Genomic DNA, 27190 nt, shown 5'->3' with positions numbered 1-27190 from the left:
AAACACACGCGCACGCACACACGCACACAAAAATCCCCAAACAATTAAAGCATTTCAGACGAAGGAAACTGACCCTTGAAAACACATCGGGATTCTTCCTGCAAAATTCCTTTAAGACGGCGATTCTCTTCTCCTGCGCGATGATTGCCAGACGCCTGGTATCTGTGCAGGCGGTACAGTCGGAAAAGGCCGTTTGTACTACTATCCAAGCAGAGGTTGTGGGGAATTATCGTTACCTTTTTATATATGGTCGTTTTTTTTTTGTTCTGATCCCCGTCGGTGGCTAATGGAGCTTCTCTGGCTAATGGATACTGTCTGGCCAATTTGATACTGTTTTTTTTGCCACCTATAGGGATCTGCTTGGAGATTACGTTTTTACGCTATATGTGAAATTTTCAATAGAAGCTCACCAAATTTTACTACTATTTATCATAGTGACCAAATTTATTTTCTCAAAGTGTATATTTCATCCCATTGTTTGACCTCCAAGATATATATGTCGTAAATAAATCGCATTAATAATATATGAGGTAAAATATTCCATCAGATACATTTTGTATGTAATGAACTGCATAAGGTTTCGTATTATTGACATATTTGTGTATAAAAAAATGTTCATACTCCCTTTGTGGAGTACGAACAAACACGAAGATGACAAACGCACAAAACTCCACCGCAAAGAACATGCTAAGGACAATTGTATCGGAATACCTCAGTCGATTCAAAACATGCCATTCCATTAATTGCCTTGGCATTTTTAAGAATGATGAACATCATGATATACAATATTTTCCTTTATCTTTCATTTCGTGGCGTATCATCATGACATGTCTTGAAAAAGAACACATTTTGTACTTTAAGTACTGTAAGCACGTACCTGTTGCGTTTATATGATGGTCTCCATTCAGAGAATTGTTTACGTTGAATGGAAAGGATTCCATTCGTGGCGGTGGAGATTTCCACGTTGTCCTAGGTCTATTACCGACGTAATAATACACAGCAGCAGTCCACGCAAACACGCAAAACAGAGTCATATACTTTGCAGTAGATTCTCGTTTTACCTCAGTGAGGAACGGCATCAAGCCCTCTGTTGTCATGGTGGGAGTTTTAGTGAGACTGAATAAGACCTGACCGTCTGTAAACGTGACAACCTAAATATCCCGTTACAAGGCAGCTGAAGTATCGTCTGACAACCGATGCCTACTCATGTGCGTTGAGGCAATTGTGCGAAGTCAATTATAGGGTCCATGTCTGAGGTGCAATCACCATAATTGGGGCTACGCACGCGAGGCAAACTCTATGAAACAAGAGGAGACACGCGGTATCAACGGCGATCTCATACATGGTGATGACCACCTATATTATATATTGGCTATAAATTGGCTGACATTTACAGTCCTGCTCACTAGCAAATTTTGAAGCATAGTACTCGTGTTTACATGGCCCCTAGCTCCAGTCACGACAATTCTTTTCATAATGCTTGCAATAGGATCTTTATTCATTTCGCATCTGTACATTGCTTTACATAGATTATTTCTCTATATTCTTCCACTATCTATTCACCTAAAAGGGTGCAGGTTCCTCGCCCTGAGTGAAATTACAATAATTGTCAATGGACCAACTACTAAAATATCATGCTAAATGCAATGTGCTTTTTGTTCTGTTCCAACTTAGCGCGTGTGTGCTGTACGTATACATATAAAGAGTTACAGAAAGATGAATTGCTCCATGCAGGATTTTCCCACACGATTAACACTCTTACATTTCGTGAATACATTCTGAGCAAGATGAAGCTTTATGTCATTTTCTTTTCTTTGCTATCTGCTTCTTTGCTTTCTCCCTTCTGTTCCTCAGTATCTGTCAGGTTGTCGTCTGATTTCTTCCCATCATCCGTTGCGCCGTCCTCTTCGATGTCCACTGCCGGTGACGTCATTTCCGTGTGGGGTGGACCACGTGACTTCTCACGGAAGGCTATGATCTCCCAGTCCTCTGCTTGAATCAGTTTTTCAGACTCCTCGGTTTGTTTTTCTCCATTTTTAGAATCTGCATGAAAGGCATTATCATCAACATACAAGCACTCAAATTCAATGCCACTAACATTAGGCTGCGTTCAACGTAACTAGTATGAGCAACTATATGAAATAAAGACTAAACTTCATCTGCCATCACGAATGAACTGGGACTATCCCAAATTTTCGGCTGATTCCAACAACCTTGTTCATAGAATGGACCCTACTTTTGGAACGTGACGTCAGAGACACGTGACCATACTTTCATGCTAGTATGAGTAACGTTACATCATATATGTATGTATGCAAACATGATACATGATGTATTCGAAAAAACATGCTAGACCGACTCACAACAAAAAGAAAACCAGTAAAGCAAAGCTTGCTTTCGTGTGGCTTGTCTCCCTTGCTTCAAAGCGTACATAACATAGATGCATATGTAAGACCCATAGATCCAGCCCCTCACCCACCCAATTCCTACCTCTTCTGCGCATGACCGGAACCAGTTCGGCTCTCCTGATTCCCTCCTTCCGTTTCGGCATGATGACGTAATCAGACTGTTGCTCCGAGCCTGGCAGAGAAGCCCGGCTGTTCCGGACCCCGTAGGAAAAATACACCAGCAAACCTGCAAGTCATAGGATAGTCTTTACTAAAGATGTACTCTACGTCATATACAAGGAAATAGTTGCTCAAGGAACTGGATAGATTTCGAAAAGTTTTAAAAATCTATTCAGTTCCTTGAGTAACTGTTTCCTTGGGTATCTCATTTCCTGGATGTCGAACTTTCATCGACGTCAGTTTTGACATATGGCATTAATATATTTGATAATAACCTGCCTTAAAATAAGTTTTTAAGTTGTGCGGTAAGTTTAGAACAGTATTTAATACTTTTTGTGGAGAATGTATAGCCTTTTTTTAAAAATCAACAACAAGCGACTGCTTGGACGCCATTGACCAATCAAAGTCGTTCTGTTTTTCAGGTGAGAACAAATCACCACGTGAACTTCACGTGATCAGTCAAACTCACCAATCACCATCCAGACAGCGAAACGAATCCACGTGATGCTTCGTAGCGACACCATCAGGCAGATGTTGAGGAACATGGAAATGGCGGGAAGAACGGGCACGAACGGCACCTAGCAAAAGATATAACAGAAGAACTAGAAATGTAACATTTGCCAAGCAAAATGCATAACGTTAACCTTCACATGGTCTAGCCTAACAAACTACTGTTCTCAGTTTATTCTCATTCAAACACATGGTGTAACCCAACACGCCATAGCACGAGTCACTATGCTGACAGCCGCCTGGTCCAGATCTTTGTTTAGAGAAGGAGAAGAAGAAACAAAGCAAAATCAATGTTTAAAAGCGAAGGTACTTAATCATGTATTTTGAATGTTCGTACGTGAGCACTTGGGTAGGTGGTTCAATTAATGATTTGAATCCAGCCTCTGGTGAAATATCATTCGCCATTTTTCTCACCTTGAAGGTCATGATGTTCCTGTTCTGCTTGTGGAGACTGATGACCACCAGTGTCAGCACCAGCCCCACTGTAAACGCCACCACTCCCACACCAGCCCAGATCTGCCGGTACGTGGTCGCTGTAACAAAACCAACAAGAAAACGGACATTTCAGACTTCTTGGTAGCATCAATATTTGTGTTTTTGTGGTATTTATTAGAATTCAACCGAGGAGACTTATGTTATACTCGTTAATCGGGACTATGTCAGATACTGTACAGGATTTGAGGGTCATCCATATAAAATTAATCCTTGTCTTATATGTCAACCTCTTATTCCGGCTCAGACAGATTCTGACACCTTTACGTTTACCCCCATTTCCTGTGTCCTGGCCTTTTCTGATTCATTGCAGCACAACAATGCACAATGGGGTGTGCACGTGGGGTCTTGTGGTGTAGCGGCAGAGTGCGCGACTCGGAACCAAGAGTCCCGGGTTCGAGTCCTGACATGCCACCGATCTTGTGCCCTTGGGAAAGGCACTTTACACGACTTTCCTCGCTTAGCTCAGGTGTAACTGAGTATTGTCCTGTCATGTATTTGTCCCGTGTTGGTGGCGGCATTAATATAAGTTGACAAAACTTGAGTGTGCCGTCACCACGTCTGGTGATTACATGTTGGAATTAAAAAAAAAAAACAATGCACAACATATTTTTCTATGGCCTCATCCGACTCACCGTTAAATCCGTACATGACTAGCATCGCCAGTCCGACCTCAAAGATGGCCATGATGAGTACGGCAGTACTGACGGCCTGTCCCGGCTCGGCGCCCCGGAGCAGCGGGAGGAAGGTGTACGCCTGCTTCAGCACCCCGGGCTGCTCCCGCCTCCTCCGGACCGCCTCCTCCCTCAGCTGCTCCTCCCCCTGCTCGAACCACGGCGGGATCAGGTCCAGCCCGGCCAGCTCGTGAGGGAAGTGCGACTGGTACCTGTGAGAATTTAAAAAAAAAACTGTCAACCATAAAGTCTTTAAAATAAAACAAGAAATCAGAGATTTCAGACTTCTCTCCGGGAAGTACTTGGGATATCGATTTGCATCTGCACGTATTGGAACTGTGGAGGGGGTTGCACCGCTTCCTGAACTGAATTCCTCTGCACGTGCAGGGTCGCTTCACTTTCCTATCAAATCAGCACCTCCAACCCGCATTTTGCAATCGAAGCAATTAGGCACAAACCCATCCAACTAAAACATTACTTCCGTACCCAGAAGGTAAAATTCACTTTCCCGTGAGCAACAAACCTAATCAAATTCCATTCATTTACTTCTAGTTCTTCTGTACGCAAACAATAATCACACAAAACAGGATGAAGCATAAACTCTCTCAGGGAAGTTAAGATTGCACAGGTGGACCCGACACTGACCTTGTGACGATGACACTTGCAGCTACAATGGTGTACGCTAGGAGCGTTCCTATCGACAGGAACTCCACCAGCGACTGGATGTTGAACAGCAGGGCGATGAGGGCGGTCAAAAATCCGAAAACGACTGTGGCGAGCACCGGTACATGGGTCCTAGCGCTAACCTGGAGTGGTGAGGAATACATTATATTTCAATAGCTTGAAGGATGGCAGCAAAAAACTCTTTCTGTTTTACCCTTGGGTCAGTGAGCGTCATGGGTAATGGGTCTGCCATCTTGGAATGGATAGAACGATGGCCTTCATATAAACCCGTGTAAACAACGTATATCACAACAGAAACCAAACGACAGGAAAAACCTATTCTGTTTTACCCTTGGGTCAATGAGCGGCGCCATGTTGGTTTCTGACGTCATGTGTCGGTCATCTTTGCTTGGAACGTACCAACTACTTTTACGGGTAGAAACCGGGTTAAAGGGTACCTACCTTTGAGAAGGGATGGTAGAAGAGCCCGTCTGACGCCAGTGCGTACACGGAGCGGGGCAGCGCGAACAGTGACGCAAGCAGGGCGGCCGTCATCGCACACATGGCGCCTACAGCCACGATACTGCCCGCCCAGCCCCAACCTCTTAAACTGAAGAGGAAGAAGAAAAGTTTGTTCGTCTTATTCCAAAGGGGTAAATAGATATGTCACTATTGCTTTGCATATGTCTAACATGATTTGTTAGCATATCAACAAAACTATCGATTGCTTCATTTTACAACAAACTGACAAACCTAGAGATATTGGCGATGTAGTTATGGAAACGATTGAACGAACTCAAACAATTCTTTCATGAAAGTTCAGACATTTTGCTGACCTGAAGGCTGAGGCCAGGGCGGACCTGGGGTTGACGGCTGTCCAGGGCACCATGAGGGTGAGAACCGCGGACACGCCCACGTACGCAACTATCGTGAGAATCACCGAGATACAGATGGCGACCGGGATGCTCCGCGCGGGGTCACGTGCTTCCTCCGCCAAGTTCCCCACCACGTCGAACCCCACGTACCCGAAAAACGCCGAGGCCGCGCCTGGAGTGGGAAGGCAACATTTACAAAGCAGATGTATCATTGACCTGGATTATGTGTGTTTGTGTGTGTGTTTGTGTGTGTGTGTGTGTGTGTGTTTATGTATATTCCAACATGTAATCTCAAAACATTGTGGCACACTCAAGTTTTTTTCAACTTATATTAATGCCGCCACCAACACGGGACAATACAATACTCATTTTCACCTGAGCGAAGTAAGGAAAGTCGTGTAAAGTGTCTTTCCCAAGGGCACAAGATCGGTGGCATGTCAGGACTCGAACCCGGGACCTCTTGGTTCCGAGTCGCGCACTCTGCCGCTACGCCACCCGACCCCACAGGTCGTGTGTTTAAAGTAGCAGAGCAAGAAACATACTGAAGGGGTTCGTTATCCATAGCTTGTGTTAAGGTCACCCACATATTACATGTATACTTGATGAGACCTGAGAGTCATGAGTCACACAGGTCACGTGACTCACCGTTCATGATCCCCCTCCATCCGAACGGCATGAAGCCTCCGTAGTCGGTCCAGTTGTGCAGGTCGGACAGCATCAGTCCCGACACCAGGATGAACAGGATCACCATCAGGTTCACTACAGTCAGCACCGAGTTCAGCGTAGACGACTCCTGATCAGGACGTAGACTTAAGGTGATTAAAGACACAGAGCTATACTACAATGATAGCAACTCTATGGATGGGGCAGTTTATATGATGAACTAGAAATTGCCGTATTCAGAATAACTCCCTACTTTGTATCATTTGTATAACCCGCGTAAAAGCTACCAGTCAGACTTCCAACGTCACCTTCCTGTCAATCTGCTGTTACAGCCCCCTACCTCCCTGCCAGTGTACTGCATTCAAATATCTACGGACACATAAGGAAGTACAGACACATATACACACACACACAAACAAACAAACACACACACAAGCACAAATATACGCACACAAATGTACACGTAGACGCATAGAAATCAATGGACAAGTAATACCCAAAGAAAAAGAAATCCCAGTGACCTTTGCTCCGAGGATGACCAGCAGCATGATGACCAGCACCACTCCGAAGGCGATCAGGTCCGGTTTGTCCGCGAACGGCCGCAGGTCAGTTATCAACAGGTGCTGGTCAGTCCAGTTCGATATCCTGGGGTTAACATACGTCCTGTTATTCTTTTGTACTTTAGGTCCATTTTTATTAAACTATTTGGTAATCAATCCCGTCCTGCGCCTTGCTACACAATGTTTAACAAACCAACACTGTCCTGCCACTTGCTACATAATGGATTCCAACACCTTCTGCGAAGGTAGATATACTTAGATATTTGTGGATATATGGCAGAATATATGGCAAATGCAATCCTCCTACCTGTTGTCCACCAGGTAGTCGATGTAACCACTCCAGGCCCGCGCCACGGAGGCTGCACCAATCATGTACTCCAACACCAGGTCCCAGCCAACCACGAACGCGAATAGCTCACCCACCGTGACGTAGGTATACACGTAAGCAGAACCTGCGTCATCATCAACCATATATGGTTATCAATTATTGAAGCACCAATCATGTTCTCCATCACCAGGTCCCAGCCAACCACGAACGCGAATAGCTCACCCACCGTGACGTAGGTGTACACATAAGGAGAACCTGCGTCATCATTGACCATATATGTATATCACGATTAATGCACCAATCATTTACGCCGACGTCTAGGTCCTAACCAATCACGAACGCGAACTGCTCTATTCCCATGTACATGTTAGCAGAACCTCCGTCATCATTTACCAAATATGGCCAGTCAAAGCACCAATCAGGTTCTTCGAAACCCACCTGCCCTGGGAATCCTGGCGCCGAACTCTGCGTACGACAGCGCTGAGAAGAGCGAGGCGATGCCGGCGATGAGGAAGGACACCGTGACGGCGGGGCCGCACATCTCGTGCGCTACTGTACCCGTCAGGACGTACAGACCCGCTCCGATCTAGGGCAGGAAGAATGTGGAATCACGTTTCTCACGAAAAAAAATAGGTGTTCGAAATAGAACAGGGGCGGGGTCTTTTCAAATAACATCAAATGATGAGACCCCCCTATTTTGAACACCTATTCTGAAATAATAAAACAGGGGTTCGACGCGTGAGACCAGGAACAGTCTATTGTCAGAAAACGATGATTTTCACCCACCATGGCGCCAATGGACAGCAGGGTCAGTTCTAGAGTGGACAGGCACCGTTTGAGCGGGGTGGACAGCGCGTCCAGTCCCAGACTCTTGGTCCGGATCAGCTTGGTGCAGAGCGTGCTGCACATCAGGCTCACGCCGCGGGGCGCAGAGCCTCGTCTGGGGGCTATGGTCTCGTCCGCCATGCTGCTGCGGTTTGGTGGATTTATGCTAGATGGCGCTGCAAGGGGCAAATGTGTTGCCGTTAGCCACACAGCCAGATAAACATTGAGCTTTGCTATTTCTGACTTTATATATGCCAACTTACCGCCAGGACGGATACATAAGAAAACTATTCGGCATATTTTATTTGACTGAATGGCAACGTCTGTTTCCCAGCGCAAATAACACGAAGTCTCGTAACGCTTTGGTAAACTATTCTCTGTTCTTAGCAAATGTATGATAAGAAACGAATGTGTCTATATATAACTCTGTGGATGAAAATGAACACGACAGTGGGTTGTTAAACATGTTGAATACGAAGCAATGGATCATAAAATCCGGTCTCGAAGTCTCAATGCACTGAGCATTTCTAAATGTAAAACCTAGCAGGTTTTAATTTCAGATAGGTAGCCCGCCTATACTCATTGATTTATTCGAAACACAGGGGATGTAATGATGAAAGTGAGTAACCAATGATATCAGTCAGACAAAGTATGTATAACAAAGATACAATTAATATCATTTAAAGTCATAAAAAATCTATACATATGTATTACGCATACACGTACGTAAAAGAAAGCTGGTACATGGTTCGTGTCTGTTCGTTTGGTCATTTTGTTATTGGTACAACCACCTAATTAGAAAGAAATCAAAGCATAAACGTTTCTTACCGATATCTTTTGGTGTCCTGTCCTTAATTTCTTACATCGTCCAGGAAAATTTTGTCGACATTTCTGTGATCCCCTCTGGAGTGGACAGGTTACACTTCGGCTACGATATTGCGCAAGCGCGATTACAGGTCAGAGTTCAGAAAGTAGTACGACCGGTTTTACAACTTTCGGGTCATTTAAGGCGCCTTCGCACTAAAGTTCACACTAAAATGCAGCGACATCTAGCGGTTCGTAACCGTTGTACAAAACCTAAGCTTCAAAGCTTCAAACCATCAAAACTTGGTGTCTTTAATTAATCTCCGATCAGATTTCTCCGGGGTAAGCTTAAGGCGACACTACTGACCAGCCTACAGGGGCCAACTGGTCAACAGTACCCACTTGCCCCGGAAGAACTGCTCGAAGATTAGTCTTTGATAGTTGAAGAAATGTATCTTGTGTATATATAAATTGTAGTCATATAAAGACAGACAGGGTCTCAAGGCTGTGCGTGTGAAGGAGAACATGGCCATCCACGCATTCAGATCTTAAATGATAACTTCACTTTTCCGATCATTTTTCATCTTGTCGCATTCCTATCTCGAGATGTTAGTGGTTACGTTTGAACTTTTCGCGGCCTTGCAGAATTGCATGCGTGCGTACGAGCTAGCTTGTTCCAAGCAAAGTCTTGTTGAAGAAAATAACCTAGCGTGTTTTCACTGTCCCTTTTAGAAGTTACATGTGTCAGTCATGTCAACAAATGTTACCATCTTTCCTTGGCCTTCAAGTATCTTCTCGAAGTATACACTCTAAGTACACTCTCCCCCCCCCCCCTCCACTCTATCACCACAAACATGTCTTTCTGTTTCCCGTGTTGACGCAACATCCTCTTGGAAGGGTTGAGGACCCTGAGTAATGCGGAGAATGCGGGAAGGCCGCGGCACTTCCTCGGCGTGTGTGGGCCTGTCGGGCCGGCCCGAGGGCGACCAGGGTTCCCCGAGCCAAGTGTTTCCATCTTCAGATGGGCGGCCGTGCGATGACAGGCGAGGAACACACGCACACCTCTCTCCCTGGCCAGCCGTGTTCACAAGTCTTTATCCAGAACTTTATCCAGAACAGTGCATCATCCAGAACCATCATCAAGCACGGTTCTGGATGGTCCATGCGTAATCCAGAACCGTGACTTTATCCAGAAACATGCTCAGGCACGGTTCTGGATATAGTCTACACATATTCAAAACCGTGCCTGGAGCAAAACTACGTTCTGTGGAGAGTGTAAATTATCCATAACCGTGCCTGATCTAAACTCTAATCCATTCAGACATAGAACTAGATGTGCACGGTTCTGGATACAATACCCACACAAAATCACGTGCAAGCTGAGTGTGCTAAGCCCCAAGCAGGTGTAGGATTACTTTCTGTGCGTCTTTACATCGTACATTGTCGTACGATTTGTTTCTTTGTCGTAAGCTTTGTCGTATAACGTACCAAACCGCCCCTTTACCTGTGCATGCACCTCCCAAGATGTTGGCTTCAAATTTGGTAAGTTTGGCGGGAAAATAGCATACCGAACGCCCGTTCCCAGGGGATAACAGCATACCGAGCTCCCGTTCCCAGAGTCCCCCGGGGAAACCAGACCGCCATGTTCGGTCGGCTGGACACAGGTATGCTGCACATGCGTGCCAAGGACACGGCGTTCTCACACTAACAGGGATGCACTGCTGACAAATCTCCAAGCAGATCTTTTAGTGGCTACAAGACAGTATCAAATTGGCAAGACAGTATCAAATTGGCAAGACAGTATCAAATTGGCAAGACAGTATCAAATTGGCAAGACAGTATCAAATTGGCAAGACAGTATCAAATTGGCGAGACAGTATCAAATTGGCGAGACAGTATCAAATTGGCAGAACGGTAGCCGAAGCCTTCTGCTTAAAGATTATCACTAACGACCTCTTCATTCAATCAATACTTGTTTTATGTCTTCAGTTTCTTGACTAAACGATTATTATCCCCATATGACATTGCGTTTTGACCTTGCACTTAGTTATGTGTACATTGAACAGATATAATTTTCCGATAAATGCCACCATTGAAATATTCCTTTAAATGAGACGAACCGTTTCGCAGTAGATGACAAATACTTAATTCTGGAGATAGGTATTAATTAGGACTGTAATGAGGTAGAAAATATCATAAAGAAAACATAAAAAACACAAAGAGGAGAAATCAAGTAGCAAAATCTATATGAAAATTGGCAAATGAAGGACACACCAGAGGTGTACTATTTGGGAAAATTGTTTACTGGAAATTGAAAACAACAGTCCCGGCAACATATTTTTGGTCTGTGTGGAACGAAATTCTTTTCAGGCAAAGCCAATAAGACTCTGGTTGACGTTTGAAGTACATATGTGCGCCTCGTGCGAAAATGTGGTGCATTGCAACACACCTGGGAAAAAAGAACAAAAAGCATATTATGTTGCACATTTCTAATCAGCTACTAAACAGAATTTGGGACTATCACAGACCAAGGATCGACTGTGCTCGAACCCTTGCAGCCCGTTTCGTCATTAAGAGCGACCTTGGAGTTGCAGTGCGCTATGCCTGTCATCTGTGGTATCCCATCCATGGTCCCGAACAACTGGTGTTTGTGATTTTGTGGTCTGAAATGAGGTACTTTGCATCCTGCTCAAAGCCACCTGTGAACAATCCTTACAAGTGGAACGAAAACAAAAACACTGGTCATTTTCACAGAGGAAACAAACGTATTAAAGGCCCTTTCTCTACATGAGAACTATATCAAGAGGTTATCAGAATGCTTTATTTAAGGGCTGTTCTTGTTTGATTTTATGAAATAGTCAGTTAGAATAAACATGTTTTTAAAACTTTTTCCATCTTTTCTCATCTAACTCTGCTTTTTTTTTCCTACGCCGTTTTCCTTATCTTTTTTGATCCGGTTTAAAGGCGTGTTACATTCTTTAAAAACGACGTAATCTTGATCTCTATTAGTCTGACGATAAGGAAGAAAACCGGTCATCTTCACTCGTCACTCTCCGTCCACCCACACAGCGACATTACCCAGGACTGGGCGATGTTACTACTGACCGAACATGTAGGGGGTAAACTGGAGAGGATGAAGGTGGAAAATGACAAGAATGTGTAAATCTCATCAAGCCGGATATTTCAATATGTTGTTGAATTGTTGTGCTATTTCGGTGATAGTATCTTAGTTATGGCGAAATGTGTGTGTGTGTGTGTGTGTTGTGTGTGTCTGTGTGTGTGTGTGTGTGTGTGTGTCTGTGTGTGTGTGTGTGTGTGTGTGTGTGTGTGTGTGTGTGTGTGTGTGTGTGTGTGTGTGTGTGTGTGTGTGTGTGTGTGTGTTGTGTGTGTGTCTGTGCGTGTGTACGCGCGAGAATCCTCTTTATAATCAACCCTCGGCTGGTAGGAAGAAAGACCATTTGGAGATACCAGACATCAAAGGTGTCCCGAGCTGTCCCAGGGTCGTCTGAAACAAAATACGGAACTCCGAAGCTCGTGCGTGAAGCATTCGCCATGACGGATTCAGTTTTCCGGATTCCTAAAATATGACTCTATTCCGTCGACTTTTTGTTGCCTTCCAGACCGTCGTGAAAATCGTTACTCTTTTTCAGTGGACTAAAGATCCTATCGTTCTACCAAGACTTCAAAGTTTTTTCAGGGTCAGTGGGAGCAAGATGAAACAAACTGGGAGAGAAAAGAAGCTTTTTTTACCAGTTTTGCGGTGACGAATTCGATTTTCCCAGTCTGGCAGGGGTATCTATATTGCCCTTGTTTCCAGCCGTCCCGTGGCATATTGGTGTCGTTTCTGGGGTAAATAGAGATCTCTTTCCAGTAACGAGGGCATGAGAAGCTGGCTGGGGTGACCTGGGTCGCGATGCACCATGGGTGGTTAAGGGGTACACTTTCACCGCCAAAATACCGAGGAAATTCGGCAGAATAGCATCAAAAGGCCGCGCGAGGGAGCGTTGTGCGGGGATCAGAATGGCACGCTGCGGCTGCCATTGCCCGACCCGGCGTGGCGGTTTTGTCCGCACCGTCCAAGACTGAAGGGAAAGGCGACCCTTCGGTTTCCGCAAGCCCGCGTCTTTGTGCCCGCCGACCACATCAAACGTGAGCCGCGACAATGGCGTCCGCCTCCCGACGGTTTGTCGTGTTTCCAGCCGAGTCGGGGCTAATCGGGAGTCAGCGCCTCGCGATGTGGGAACCGGGCCGGGGAACAAAGGTGTCTCCCGAACACCGCGGAGCGTGGAGAAGTGTGACAAACACGGGGCCAGGGGAACCTGCCGGGCCGGGCAGAGCTCATCCGTCTCACGGAGACATCACGGGCCTTTCCAACGCGGTTGTCTGGGGGGATGGGGGGGGGGGTAGTAGTATGCGTTGACTAGGGTGGGGACGTCGGTCGGAGGTACCCTCTACCTGGCTTCGGAAAACGGCTGGAAAGAGTAGAAATCGGTCAGCTAGACAGGTAACATGCCGGGGGACTTGGTCCCTTAATTTTCCGCTCTCAAACCAACTCCCCTGGTATGTTACATGTATCTGACTATTTGGCTTATTGCTTATTTCTAGTTTTTCCAGCCGCTTCCGATGCCTGGTAGAGGCTAGGTCGGAGGCAATGTTACCAATTATCTCTGACGAAGGAAAGAGAAGAACGAAGTGAATCCAGGATACAATGACTTTTTAAATGTGTAGAATCAAATCAAAATGTTCACCTATCTATGCGAGACTCACCATTTTCAAGGACAAACATTCATTTCAAGGTCAGCTACGTAAGACACTTGGGTAACGTCGTCAGTGGTCAGCGATTGTACGGAAATTTATATTTGGTTGTTTGCAACCACTTGTAATACTGTAGTCGATCGAATTTTCAAGGTCATAATTTCTGTTTCAAGGTCATAACTAATGTGGCAAATAGCAATGGGCCTTTATTGTAATAATAGGATATAGAGCATATATCATTGACCCCCCCCCTCCCCCTTACAATGTAGTACATAGCTTTTATCATTACAATGGTGGAAAAGTACAACTTGTGTATGTTTAGTTAACAGGTGGTCGTACCGAACACGATAGACGGGCGAGGTCACCGCGCTATTTCCGGTTTTGGTCGGAAGTAATTTCACATTCCAGAGGTAGATTCACTGGAAAACACATTTCTTGCATTTTAGGTGTCAAGATGACTCAGACGTTCGTCAATGTTAATTTTTGAAAGGAGCAAATTGTTAAAATTCTGTTTTTATGGTATTTTGGCATACAACGTGTAAAATGCATGTGTCACGGAAAGGAAAGCGAAGTTGATTGAGTCTTAAAATTTTCTATATGCATACCGGAAAACGACTACGGATAAACGTGTATTCATTGCAGAATCACTTTTTTTTGGAAATGATAACGTTTGATTTCCAAGAATTCGAGCTATTTGTGACAGATCAAGGGCCAAAGAATGTACAGGAATGCTTCTTGTTTATTTTGTCTCAGTGTTTCCCTCTTTAGTAGATATCATTAAAGTAAAGAAGCTAGGAGAGAACAAAGATCTCTGACAAGAAGTGAGATCATTAAAGTAGGTTAAAGATGCAGGAATGTTGCCGTATTGTCCGGCACATATTCACAGGCGACAACACGTTTAGATGGTAACAATGGCGTCCCTACAGGAGACAGAGAACAGCACATCCTTCTGGTATTCCCACAAAAAAACTCACGCGGCAAACATCAAGGGAAAAGGCTCAAAAGAAGCCTTCAATTCGCCAATTTTCTGCCCGGGCGACACCGCCCCACCATGACGACTTCTCTGCCGACGGGACGCCTCGGAATTCTTCCCGCTATTGTTGTTCGATTATTCCTGTCTGGCATTCAGACCATTCAGGCCCGGCACGACTGTTTTCATGCCTGTTTTCTTTTGCCATTAGCGCAAACCAACATCTGCACGCGTTCCCACAAATGGAAAGTCGCCCGGGGTTTGCCTCTCGGCACAAAAGGACTTTTGGCTAGCAACTCTAGTTAGCTCTACAATGTACAATTTTTATCTCTTTCTGCAAAGTTTTTCCATTAATGTTTGTGATTAATAATGTGTTCAATTTGTGATTCAGTATTGCACTTATGTGTGCATATTTTGTAAATACGAACATGCAAAGCTGAATAAAGCTGAATCTGATTCAAAGTCGCAACTACTAAAAGAGTATGTTTCAAGCAATTCCTGCAACAGTGTAACTATATAACGTGCTCTATCATTTAGTGGAGAATTCTATGTTGAGGTGTATGTATTTTTGCTGGTTCTGAATCATAGATAATTGTTGAATGCTCACTTCATTACAGAAAGTGTATTGAACCATCGTCTGTGTTATGGGCATATTGTGTTACATCACGTTTGAAACGTTTCAAAAGTCGTTACGTATTGTAGACGATGAATACTGAAGACAAAATAGCTTTTGTCTGGGTAAAGTTGAAAATTATTACGTTCCCCCCAGGACGTCACCTCCTATTGAGCTCCTTGAAGAGTTTCTTTTCTTTGACCATTTTCTCAAGGCTTGCGGAGAAACGTGGCTTCTTGTTGTTAAAGGAGATGAAAGAAGACCATACCGTGTGAAAACGTCTGAGGAATCCCTCTCCAAGCAGATGTGGGCCAAGTGGTTGTCAGAGAATTCCGGCTACTACATAGAATCTCGGATGTCAGATAAACCAAGGAGGTTGTTCTGTTTAAACCTTCTTGGATAAACCCGGTCGCAAGAAAAAGTTACGATCTTTCGTCCCAACATCTGCTTGAATATCAAAGGGTATATTTTCTTAGCTGCCTGTTTTTTTTCCTGTATGCTGTAAGCTTAGCCATGTCTCAAAAGACACACGGACCCAATCTATTCCATTTTATCATTTCATATTACAGAGTTGATGAAGATTACCATAGACGTAGGACTTCAAGTGTTTTCAAGTCATTGACGAAATAAAAGTAGTCCCGGGTTCGAGTCCTGACATGCCACTGATCTTGTGCCCTTGGGAAAAGCACTTTACGCGATTTTCGTTACTTCGCTTAGGTGAAAATGAGTATTGTATTGTCCCCTGTGTTGTGGCGGCATTGATATAAGTTGAAAAAATTTAAGTGTGCCACGTCACCACGTCTTGTGATTACATGTTAGAATATACAAAGAAATAAAAGTAAACGCAACCAAAACCGCAAGGCAAAGGTTAGTCTTCACATTGCAAAGTTCCTGTTCTATTCTTCTCCTTTACAAGTGCCCCCTGTCCTCTTCTTTCGCCCATCTTCCCGGTCTGTGTTTTGCCGCCGTTGTCAAACATGTGTTACAGCTTTGGTAAAACAAGGAAGCACGGGGTCATGCCCTCTGACCCCCCGTAAATGTCAGGGTCAAACAAGGAAAGATACTGCACAAAACTAGCTTCTCTAAAGACCTGTTAACTTACGCACAGTTACCTCAAACCGACTGACGCAGGGCTGACAAGAGATTCTTTTTTCGCGTTAAAGGTGGTCCTTCGCTGCTAAGACTCTGTTCTGTGAATTATAAGGTATAGAGACAGAGGGTCAGGGACTTGGGCAAACCTTGGGGTCAAGTGCTGCCAACATGTCAACTTTACTGTCACAGGCCCGCTGAAAACAACACTCCGACCCACTTTCTGTGCTCCTAGCTGGTTCAATTAACTTGAACAGAGTGATAGAAAGTCTACATCATAAAGTTTATTCATCTAGGAGGTACATGTATCTATTTTAACTTTCGTCATTACCTTAATTGCCTAAATTTTGTATTCACATAATTTTCATAAGTTGGAGTAACATTAGAAAAGATGACAACTGTTTCCTATTTTCTTGTTACATCATTCTGTGGTCACCAAAGATACCAAATATTTATTCTGACTTGTCGGGAACGTCCAGGGATTATAACAGAACTGTTCCTAACATCGCGTGCAGGGTGGGACTCTCGGAAGTGTTGTGCCCCTGACTCCGTGAAAACTGTGGCTTTCTAAACAACACGGGACACACACGATGTGAACACACTGTGGCTTCCGTTCTGGATCTTGCCGTACCTGGGCGAGATAGCGAATATTTGAAGGGGAAAACGTAGAGAAGTTTTGGTACGAGGGGCGAAGAGCGTTTCAATGACATATGGGATGGGTCTGGTAGATCTATATCTATATACGCAAGGTGTATTCTCGTTCCCACAAACAAACACAAAAAACACCCACAGATAGACAGATACACACACACACACAGAGAGAGAGCACAGAGATACACACACGCACACACACACACACGCACACACGCACACACACACAGACACACACACACACACACACACACACAACACACACGCACACACACACACACACACACACACACACACACACACACACACACACACACAGTACACTCACACATACAGGTACACACTTATTTTCATGAAAGACAGCATCTCCTTTGGCACAGAATAAATATTACTTGTTTCGAACGCCTATCCATAACAGCTGTATACACTAGGCTTAACATTCATGTTGCTATTGTAAACAAAGCTGCAAATATTATGGTATTCCTATAAAGAAACATGGTTGTGTTTAACGATGTGAAGTTCCTTTTGTGAGTTTGATCCGGTCTTGTTTCTGGATGTCACGGTTGTTAGTGTGGCCTGCAGTGCTGCCGGGCATGTGCGGTTTCTCTTTCAGTGCGGTAGTAATGAACGTGGCCGGCGTCGCTTCCCGCCCCAGGCAAATTGCGTACCCGGGTCGCACTGGACCATTTACCCTGACATTGCCAACATGGACCCACCGCCCGGCCCGGCCTCACCGCCGCTGACAACGGCACGAAACGATCCTCAGCAGCCGACACAGAACCCTGGCTAATGGCGGTTAAACTTGACAGTGACGCTGGGTGGGATAGCCTGGCATCGCAGCCGCTTTCCTGGCTAATGACAGCTAAACTTGGGGTCTAGCCTCGTACTGCAGCCGTTTTCCTGGCTAATGGCTGCTACACCTGGCAGCTGTGACGTGCTGGGTGTGATAGCCCCGTAACGCAGCCGCTGCATGTATAGACACGGTGTGAAGAAGTCTTTGGCCCTTAAGGCGTAGCACCAACACATATTAAAACCTGATCTTCAGCCGGGTAATTCTCAGTTGTAAGAGTTGACATTCGTGATGTTAATGCACTCCTGTAAGGATTCTAAGAAGCCCCAAGTGCACGAGAGTCTCTTTTGTAAACACTCTAAAGATGCCATGGTTTATTGATACACTTCGGCGTTGTGTTGAATAATATAGTGAAGGGAGGTGGATCAACGGTGCTTTCTAGATGCAGACAGGACGATATCTGTATTGTATAGGTGTTCGCACTCATGTGACTATGACGTCACATGAGTGCGGCCATGTTGAATGGTTACACCTTGAAGTTGCCAGGCAGGTTTTAGGTGCAGTTACAGTAACTATCACGCAACCAGAACATTAATACATTCATATTCATGAGGATGGCTTTTCCAAGGTTCAACCAGCGGTCGTGACGATACTTTCAAACACTCCATGCGGCTTTTTTTTGGATTAGCATATCTTCAGATGCCTCAAGAAGTAAATCACTGCGGTAACCACGAGCACATATACACACTACAGTACGAAGAGTACAGCACGTTCACATGAAGAAAAGTACTGGACTGATGCATAGAGGAGGCAAGAAACGTTTTACTTTTACAATCTGGGCGCTGTAACATGGCATATATATATATTTATGTATATTTATATATTCATATATGACGAGATAGAACAACATCACAGTTGACGGTCTAGTTGTTTTCCTTATTGACAATGAATATCATGTCCGAGCCGACTATATCTATTCTACTACGTTTTAAAATCTTAACTGCACAATAGCTAGTGGCGTTTATTAAATGAAATAATTCGATTTGAATAAATTAATTTCAGTAAAGGGAAGCGATGCGAAATTTTGAGACTCTGTGTTGAGAGGAACGTTATAGAGAAGTGCCATTCAATTGTAGAGAATAAAAATATACATCAGGTAACAGTTAGAAAGACTGCCCTTGTACCGCTTTGAAATAATAATTGACTTTCCACCGGGCAGCATACTTAGGGGTGTAGATACAGTACAGTAGTCATGCCGAATAGATTGAGATGTCATATAACGTCTAGAAGAATTTATACACCAGTATATGGAAAATTCACGCCAAACTTTCCTTAAAGAAGACAGAGAGGTAGCTTCTTACTCAGAACTTTCCTAGTAACGACCTTACCAATGAATGTGTCAGCTTCCACACACGACTCTATTTCCTCTCTTCTTAATTAAGCACAATCTACTAATTACGTCTCCTATATTCTCGAACAATCTTTCAGGCGGCCAGCTCGGCCTATATGTTTACAAAATGTACATTCCTTACTCTTCTTTACGTCGTTTTGCAGGTTCTGCAAACGGCATCGAGGCGATACTTCGAACACACATCCCGTAAACCTGACGGGTTTCAACAAACTACATATCCTCGAAATTTACCTTAGCTACACTGGCGAACATATAGAACACAACTTGCGGCATATTCATTACCAAGGTTAAAACATCTACATGAACAAATAAGTTAGGATATTCTTTTAGGCTTGGTTCCCAATATAAAAATATAAGCAGTAAGGTGCGATATGTTGTAGTTCTAACGTTATTTCGACAACAAATTTACAGACACAAACATTGCGAAGATGTGGTCTTCTTCAGAGATGTTTCCTTCAGCAGGTGTCTCTGTCACCAGTCCGACTTGGGGCTTGGCGGAAGCCTTTATTTTCCACAAATAAATCTCTGTTACTAAACAAAAGGTGAACATCGCAATCTTGCGAAGTGCCAGGTTATCTATTTACATACGTAATTTGCACAATATCGGGACCTGTAGCTTCGGTCTCGTACCAGTTCCTCCTGCACGCAATGGCAGCCATGTTGGACACACCCAGGTCACGTGACGACAGCCATATTGGAAACACCCGGATGTTACCAGCACCGAGTCTGCGCACTGAAGAAGGTTCATCACTTGCACGTGTGCACCTCCACTGTCCTTCGACACGTTTTGCACCTGACGTAGCAACACCAGTGGAACTTGCAACTACATCTCTCCACCACCTCCCGCGTGTGGGTGTTGTACCCTCTCCCGCAGCACAGCAGTTCGCAGCCATCGATGGCCTTGGAAGTCTTGTTGCACACCCTCCCGACCGTCCCCATCGACCCCACCTTGGTGTCCCGCACGCAAAAGTCTGGGGAGGCGTCCAAATACACCAGGTCCGAGCTCGAGTGCGGCTTGAAGTCAGAATTAAGCGGCACGAGCTCTCTCCGACTGCCGATCTTTTTCTGTTGCACCTCCGTGGCGCCGTCGAATTTCTCCTTGAGCCTCGCGCCGACTTCTCGGAAGGGCGGCATGGCTCGCCAGCACGTCTTCAGCTCGCAGCTTCCCGACACGCCGTGACACTTACACTCCGTCTTCATGTGGTCCACAAGGTTCTAGAGAAGGAGGAAAAACAATAGCGTCAACAACGAGAAGTTACATACATTCACCATTAATTCAATGTTCATTATGCACTATACATAACAGTTTTTCAAGGAAATAAAATGGCCAAAGTTGACTACATATGCATTCTTGATAAAAACACCGTAATGTTGAAACAAAGGACAAGGTGCCTTGTGTATTTGATAGTGTCTTGGCTATTGGAAAGTGTCTTAATTATGGGATAGTGTCTTGCCAGTTGGTTAAGACTTGGCCATCGAAAGGTCTGCTTGGAGATTACATGTATGTATCCGTAGCTCGACCCGCTATAGTAGTTCAATGAGTTACCCTCCGACGTTTTGATTGACGTAATGATGCGACGATACAATTTGGGACGGCTACAGATTTATCGACCCGTGCAGGGGTGAGTCGGCCATGCGGCTTCATTTTCGGTGCATATAAAGCTGTAATGACTGTCTGGCTCCGGCAGGCGTTAGTCCAATTGCCGCGGGTTCTCCGTGCTAATGAAGCCGGACGCCAGATTGTCGCACGGCCCGACAGAAAACGGCGTCTCCCCCTTCCTACATCCATCACCGGGGCTCACGTACTTACAAAATAATCACCCGCGACAAGGAGGCAATTAATTACTTCCTGTACGCGCTACTCCTGCGGTTCAGGCTCATAAAAGTTGATCTTTCAGACCTTCTGAGTCGGTATCGTTTTTCTTGTTCAGACTAACTAGAAACGAAATGAAGATAACTGCGCTATTTACATACAACGGTACGAATACGTTTGTGGCCCGTCTGAAGAGGCATCGACAATTTTATTATGGGGCACTTAAAAACAGACCGATGATCTGCTGTACCGTAGTACCCTGCCTTTTGGTGATATTCTTTGGTTATTGCACATTATGATATCTGATTTATACCGTATTGGCACTGATCTTCTTTGTAAACATGTCTTAAGTATGCCATGGACTATTTGGCAGTATATCCATGTCATATTACCCCAAAAATCAGAATAGTTCAACGATTATTTTCCTGTAAATATACCAGGTAATCGAGTACGGAAGGTTTCAGCACTTCGAAACTACTATTATTGTAAACGCTGGCGAACTGCATTGTCGTTTAACAACAGGGGGGAGGCTTTGGGCCATTGAGTAGGGAATGACAGTTTCATATGAAGTCGATGACCCGCCCCAGGGAATCCAGTGGGCAATTTTACCACAGGTGATGAATTTAGTCTATCCACCCTTAATTCATTAGGTGCCCGGTCTATTAAGCCAATATGGCATTAACAAGATGTAATTTCTCCTGTGGCCAGTACGTAGAGACGTGGCGCCGTCTTGCCAGGGTTTTAGACGATGTGACGCTGCTTCAGAAACTCTTAATTAAGCCTAGCATCGCGTTAACTCCCCCGGACATACTTTACATTAAGGACTTTGTCGGCAGGCAAATGGGCAACGTTTTCTGTGTGCAAGGCTCCTGCCTGTCTAGTTAACAAACAAGGCGTGTAAGGCAGTAGGTAGGTTAGCAAACCAAGAAATTGAGAACAGCAGACACCCACCACCAACTTAACCAATACCAATGCACTCTGGTATTAAAAAAATTGCTTAACGTTGTATACTGAAGCTTCTAGAAAGTAAAATACGTCTGTTTCTGTCAATATCAGCGATGCTTTCACTCATCAAAATCTACTTTGTGCGACGACTTTGACAGGTCGTCTAGTTCGAATCTGTGTGTTGTTGCTCATGTGAGAATTCGGCTCCTAGACATCTGATCCTCATCCTCCCTACATCCACCATGTACCAGAAATGCCAGCACAACAAACCCTTCTTCTGGTGACGTTCTACAGACTTCCCAACACGGCATTCAGCGACAATGTTACGCAGAACCAGAAGCAAATTTGTCAACGGTGAAGTCCGACCACCGCCTGCTTCCGGCGCACTGCTGCACAACTTTCACTTAGAAGAAGTCAATCAGTTCACAACATCTCAATCTTTTTCAAGCAGGCATCTGCAGGAAAAATCTAACTGTTTTCTGACTAGCTGACCCTCACAGGTTAGTTAGAGTGTGAAGCAGTAAGAAAATCTTTACGACTTCTTGTTGGAAGAAATGAACTTGGGACTAAGCCAGAAGTAGAGACGATCAGATTATAGCAGCATACTTTTCAGGTGTACACCGTGCCATTGCAGCGTTTAACTTACAATGTTGTCATGTGAGTCGTGTAATACTTTCATGTTTGTTACTGGTATGTTGCTGTCAGAAGCAATGATGGTCGATCAGAGTGGCTTACTACCCAGGAACAACGCTACCATATTACTGTGAAAATAAACAGGCTTGTCCATCCTCGGGGCAGCAACCCGATCTGAGGTGGGACCTTCACAGCCGCCACCAGAACCAGCTCCTAACGCGGAGATCCTGTTAACCACAGGAAATTAAACAAAGGCTAATCCCCGCGTGCTAACCCTGATCACCTGGGACATTAGTACTGCAGGTCGAACAATGTAACGTCTACATTATGTTGAAAGTAAAAAAGCAACAAGTAAAAAGATATCAAAACCGGACGTTCCGCTGCAGTACCTTAGGAAGTCGCTAGAGGACCAAAAGTCTGATAATTGTGAGGTTTCAAAAGTCAAGACATATACCCACATACCAAATATCAGACTATATAAGCCTTCTAGAGTTATCGTGATTACAAACATGACAAGTTGATTGGATGCCATGTAAATGAGTGAGGCGTATATGCATGGGTAATAGACAGCAGACGCCCTTTTGGCCTTGGGGAAATTAGGACCAAATGGAAGCTAGCTCGTGCCATTGTATCGGATTAACAGGTGCAATTAAATCACTTGTAACTTTCTTTTCAGCGCAGATGACTAATATGTTATCGTACCTTTTTTGAAATGCCCTACTGTTGCACATGACTACAAGAGCCTCGGATCTTCAACACCATGTGTATAAAGCATAACATCAAAGGACATGACTTAAATCCATGACCAATGCTCACCATACCATGACTTAACAGAGCTCTAACTACGATGTATCTTGGATAAGTTAGCATTAAAGATCACATATAAGGGATCTGGGTATCTACGAATTATCGAATCTATCCTTTCTTACAACTAAAAAGCCTCAACGACTCTCCAAGCAGTTGCTTCACTCATAATGGACATCGGGATATCTTATTTGTCTATTCTTTTCTCCTTTCCCGGTCTAAAAATACGCAATGCTCCTGGAATCTACTTAGTATTAGGAGTTTGTTGTCGAAGATTTAGGTAAATTAACTTGTAGTTTGTCAACTCGGATACACTTGTAGTAAAACGATGCAACTACTTTCTTGGAACTCTACTCGGTGTAAGTACTCACTCAGGCTATCAGTGCACGAAGACCATCACGGTCTCTTCAACTGTTTGGCAAACAGCGGGTTGAAGTGTTTGAGACACTCAAGACTCGCGAGGCTCTGGCGGTGTGATCTCAAGGAGAAGTGTGACGTCTTGGAGTGGCGCTTCATTAGAAGATGTCAAACACGGTAAGTGGTCAAACACTGCTGTCTGTGCTACCAGTGGGTTAGTCTGCTTATTTTTACCGTCTTTTTAGGCATTTTTATCAGACTTTTTCTTTTGTATTTGGTATCTTTTTTATCGCCAGCCAAATGGTAACTGCCTGGTAATTGACAAGTAAAAACATTAAACAATATAATGTCTCTGACGTCTGTGTTATTGTTAAATTTGATTGTTTTTGTTCTATTTCTGCTTAGTTATAAATTTTCTCTGTAATGTATGACAGACAGTTGTGGAGAGCTAACTTTGTATGCTCCACCTCTACTACAGAGGATGAATGATGATGATGATGATGATAAATATGAAGTCTACTTTTAATATGCACCGGATAATGTAGGTTTTATAGTGTCTCTGTAAGTCCCATAATGTATATGTACGGCGTTATTCGCGCTAAACAGACCCGCGGGTCCCTTTCCCAATAAAACTTGAAATGTTACCTGACCAATTTGAAACTGTCTTGCAGCCATCAAAAAATCTGTTTGGAGATAACAAGTGGGTAGCATCAGTACTCCTATCGCCTGGTGCTCTCTAACGACCTCTAGATAGAAGCCCTTAAAGTGAAGGTAAGCAATGACCACTGTGTACTAAACAAGCCCAAACGAAAGGTCTATGTATGGGGGATTAACACAGACATTCTTACAGTCTGGCCACACTTGGCAGAGCCTCAAGACAAGTAGTAACAGGCATGTGATTCAGTCTGACTGCTAAAATGGGCATGGGTCGTCCGATTCTGCTGTCAATCACGGCTGAACCTGAGGTATACATGTCGGCCAATCAGCGGCTCCGCTCTGCCGCGGGAAACCGAATCGCATTACCTAACTAGCAACCTCGCTGCAGGCAACTCAGAGGGTGACAGGGCAATATTGTATATTACAGGCATTTTGTCAGCCACCTTCCCTAGCAGCGCTCTGTGTATCGAGGTTAAGCTATGGAGAGCGTTTGTGGTGAACTGTAGGCTAAACATAGGTAACGGCGGCTGTGCAGAAAGCTTCTTTTATAATAGACGACCCACTGCCATGCCTGCTGTGCGAGGCTAACAAACCACGGAATGTTACTCTGCTACGCATAGTGCTCTCGGCATACCATCACTAGGACATGAAAGTGTTGTGTTTCAAGTGCACTTAAAATGCAAATTGGCAGGGAATGCCAGACCTTCCACCGGCCGGGGCGCCACAAGAGGCCCGACGTACCAGCCATATCATACACGCTACAACCACTTATCTACTCTGTTAGATAAATAACGAACACGGGACAATTATGCAGCTTAGTCTTAATCCACTCACGCTCCAAAAATAAATAGAGGCGGGGGAAGGCATCTAAGAAAAGGGACGCCAAAACAAACATATCGTATGTCATAGCACAGCAATTATAATACACACAGCGTAAGAATAGAGCTAGAATTGGTTACTGTATATGGTAATTGGATGCCTAAAACATAGGTTGTTAGCATTTACACTCAGTCGTGTGTTAGCATTTTTAGCAATTAGGGGGGTTCCATAGTAACTTAAGTCATTTTGCATAAGATTTCTTATTCCTTATTCCCTTTTTATGAGACGTAAGAAACAAGGAAATTTCAACTAGATTTTCTTGTCTAATCCTTAAGCCTGGACATTCAGCGATATAATGATAGCTGTAGTCGGTCATCCTTCTACTTATAGAAACGCCGTCGACCCGTCGCGATTCATTTAACTTTGCCTGCATCCTCAGCACATATTTATCAATCCCTTTGGAACGCTCCTTATCATATACTAGTTCTTATCACTTGGATCCGAGGCATGTGGCCGTTATTGGGTAACATGTGCTCCTCACGCAACCGAAATACTCATGTACTCAGTACCGTAACATGACTATAGCATGCGGACAGGCTCGTCTCAAGAACGATTGGATTTTGCACCCCTAGGGGCTTTCTTTGAAACTGCAGATTGTTTATCTGAGTGTTATATTGTCATGTTTCTTGGTGCACGCAGACAATGTAATCTTTCATTGGCTAAGACAAACTTGAACTCCAGCTGAAATATCGAACATGATCAAATATATATTAATAGATAGCGAAATATGTCTTCATAAGCATACAAGGTTATCATGATGTAAGATGGGCTTCCCTTATTTCATTTGTTTATGATCAATATATCTTATTGTTTGCTTCGTGCACATGGCCCATATCAGCATGATGTTTTAACTGTCTCTTTTTATTTGTTTATATGAGGAGACGGTGTTTTTACCCGTCTTCCCTGTGAGTTCCGTTCCTGTCAAAGATGCCTGCATCTTGACAAACATCAGTGTATCATAGTTATCTCTGCCACGGCGACTGTTTCCGAGGCTATCACGACCCCGATCACTACGCCATACGTCCGTGTGCACAGATGCCCTCACTCCCAGACCCCTGCGCTGATAATTTACCCCATAATTAATTAATTGAGCATAAATTATCACCTCGCTAGGCTCCGTATGATGTCCTGATTGGCAAAGTATGCAAACAAATACTCCGTATATGATAATAGATACTCGTGCCCTGTCCCGTATCATTATACGTGTACGAAAACATATACATATACATCTCGATCCTTACAAACGCAAGGCAATGTCAAACATCCCAGATACAACTTGACTATCAGTATTGCTATTTGTATAACGTAACCTATTTGGAGATATCATTTAGCATATCATGAACGATATATATATAGATGATAAGATTTCTGAAACGTTAATTGGTGAAGATTGTCAAGCTAATTGAAATGGGTTACATCATTACCAGTTTTGCCACACATTGCATCCGTTACAATTATTGTACGGCAAACTTTCATTCGACTTGGTTTGTTTGCAATTATTGCAGTCAACACAATTGCTGTGCGATATGATAAAGTTCTATTCTTATTGTACCCTTCAAAAGGATGTAATTGTTTCTCCCATTTCTGGCTCTAACAAGCTGGCAGGGCAGAGAAACATGTGTAGCGTGCGTGTTGCCAGCATGCCCGGTCTGTGGCGGGTATTAGGCTGGATAGAAACGGTGAAATAAAGAATCCCTCGGAGAGAAAACCTCCCGCCCGGGTCAAGAGGCATAGCATGTCGCTAAACACTGGGGACCGCGCTACCAGAGGAGCTGGGATCCGTCTCACAACACGGGCATAGCTGCGCGGGCTCGGGTAGCGGCGGGGCTGCAGTGTGGCTAGGGGGCTGCCGGGAGGCGGCG

At 44.3% G+C, this 27190-nt stretch overlaps 2 protein-coding genes across 2 annotated transcripts in view; both read right to left on the bottom strand.

The window, feature by feature from the left end:
* Positions 1 to 1426: 1426 nt before the first annotated feature.
* On the bottom strand, positions 1427 to 9100 carry LOC109484138 (cationic amino acid transporter 4-like). The gene is made up of 14 exons (XM_019787358.1): positions 8986 to 9100; positions 8119 to 8333; positions 7771 to 7918; positions 7312 to 7456; positions 6966 to 7089; positions 6427 to 6574; positions 5743 to 5953; positions 5369 to 5516; positions 4889 to 5049; positions 4205 to 4455; positions 3492 to 3610; positions 3037 to 3145; positions 2491 to 2634; positions 1427 to 2043 (listed from the first exon to the last, which is right to left on the bottom strand). The coding sequence occupies exons 2-14, from the start codon at positions 8296 to 8298 to the stop codon at positions 1796 to 1798; spliced, it is 2136 nt and encodes a 711-aa protein (XP_019642917.1). The 5' UTR covers positions 8299 to 8333; positions 8986 to 9100; the 3' UTR covers positions 1427 to 1795.
* A 9541-nt stretch (positions 9101 to 18641) lies between these two features.
* The window catches only part of LOC109484151 (protein Wnt-4-like), a 23687-nt gene continuing 15138 nt past the window's right edge, over positions 18642 to 27190 (bottom strand). Inside the window, exon 4 of the mRNA XM_019787378.1 lies at positions 18642 to 20455. Within this exon, the coding sequence (XP_019642937.1) occupies positions 19988 to 20455 (468 nt within the window). The 3' untranslated portion in view covers positions 18642 to 19987. The remainder of the gene's footprint in view (positions 20456 to 27190) is intronic.

Source organism: Branchiostoma belcheri, unplaced genomic scaffold (assembly GCF_001625305.1).
Source record: "Branchiostoma belcheri isolate BF01 breed outbred unplaced genomic scaffold, Haploidv18h27 scaffold69, whole genome shotgun sequence".
In the NCBI taxonomy this organism is placed as follows: Eukaryota; Metazoa; Chordata; class Leptocardii; order Amphioxiformes; family Branchiostomatidae; genus Branchiostoma; species Branchiostoma belcheri.
The sequence above is the reverse complement of the archived record's forward strand: the minus strand, read 5'-3'. Positions and strand labels throughout refer to the sequence as shown.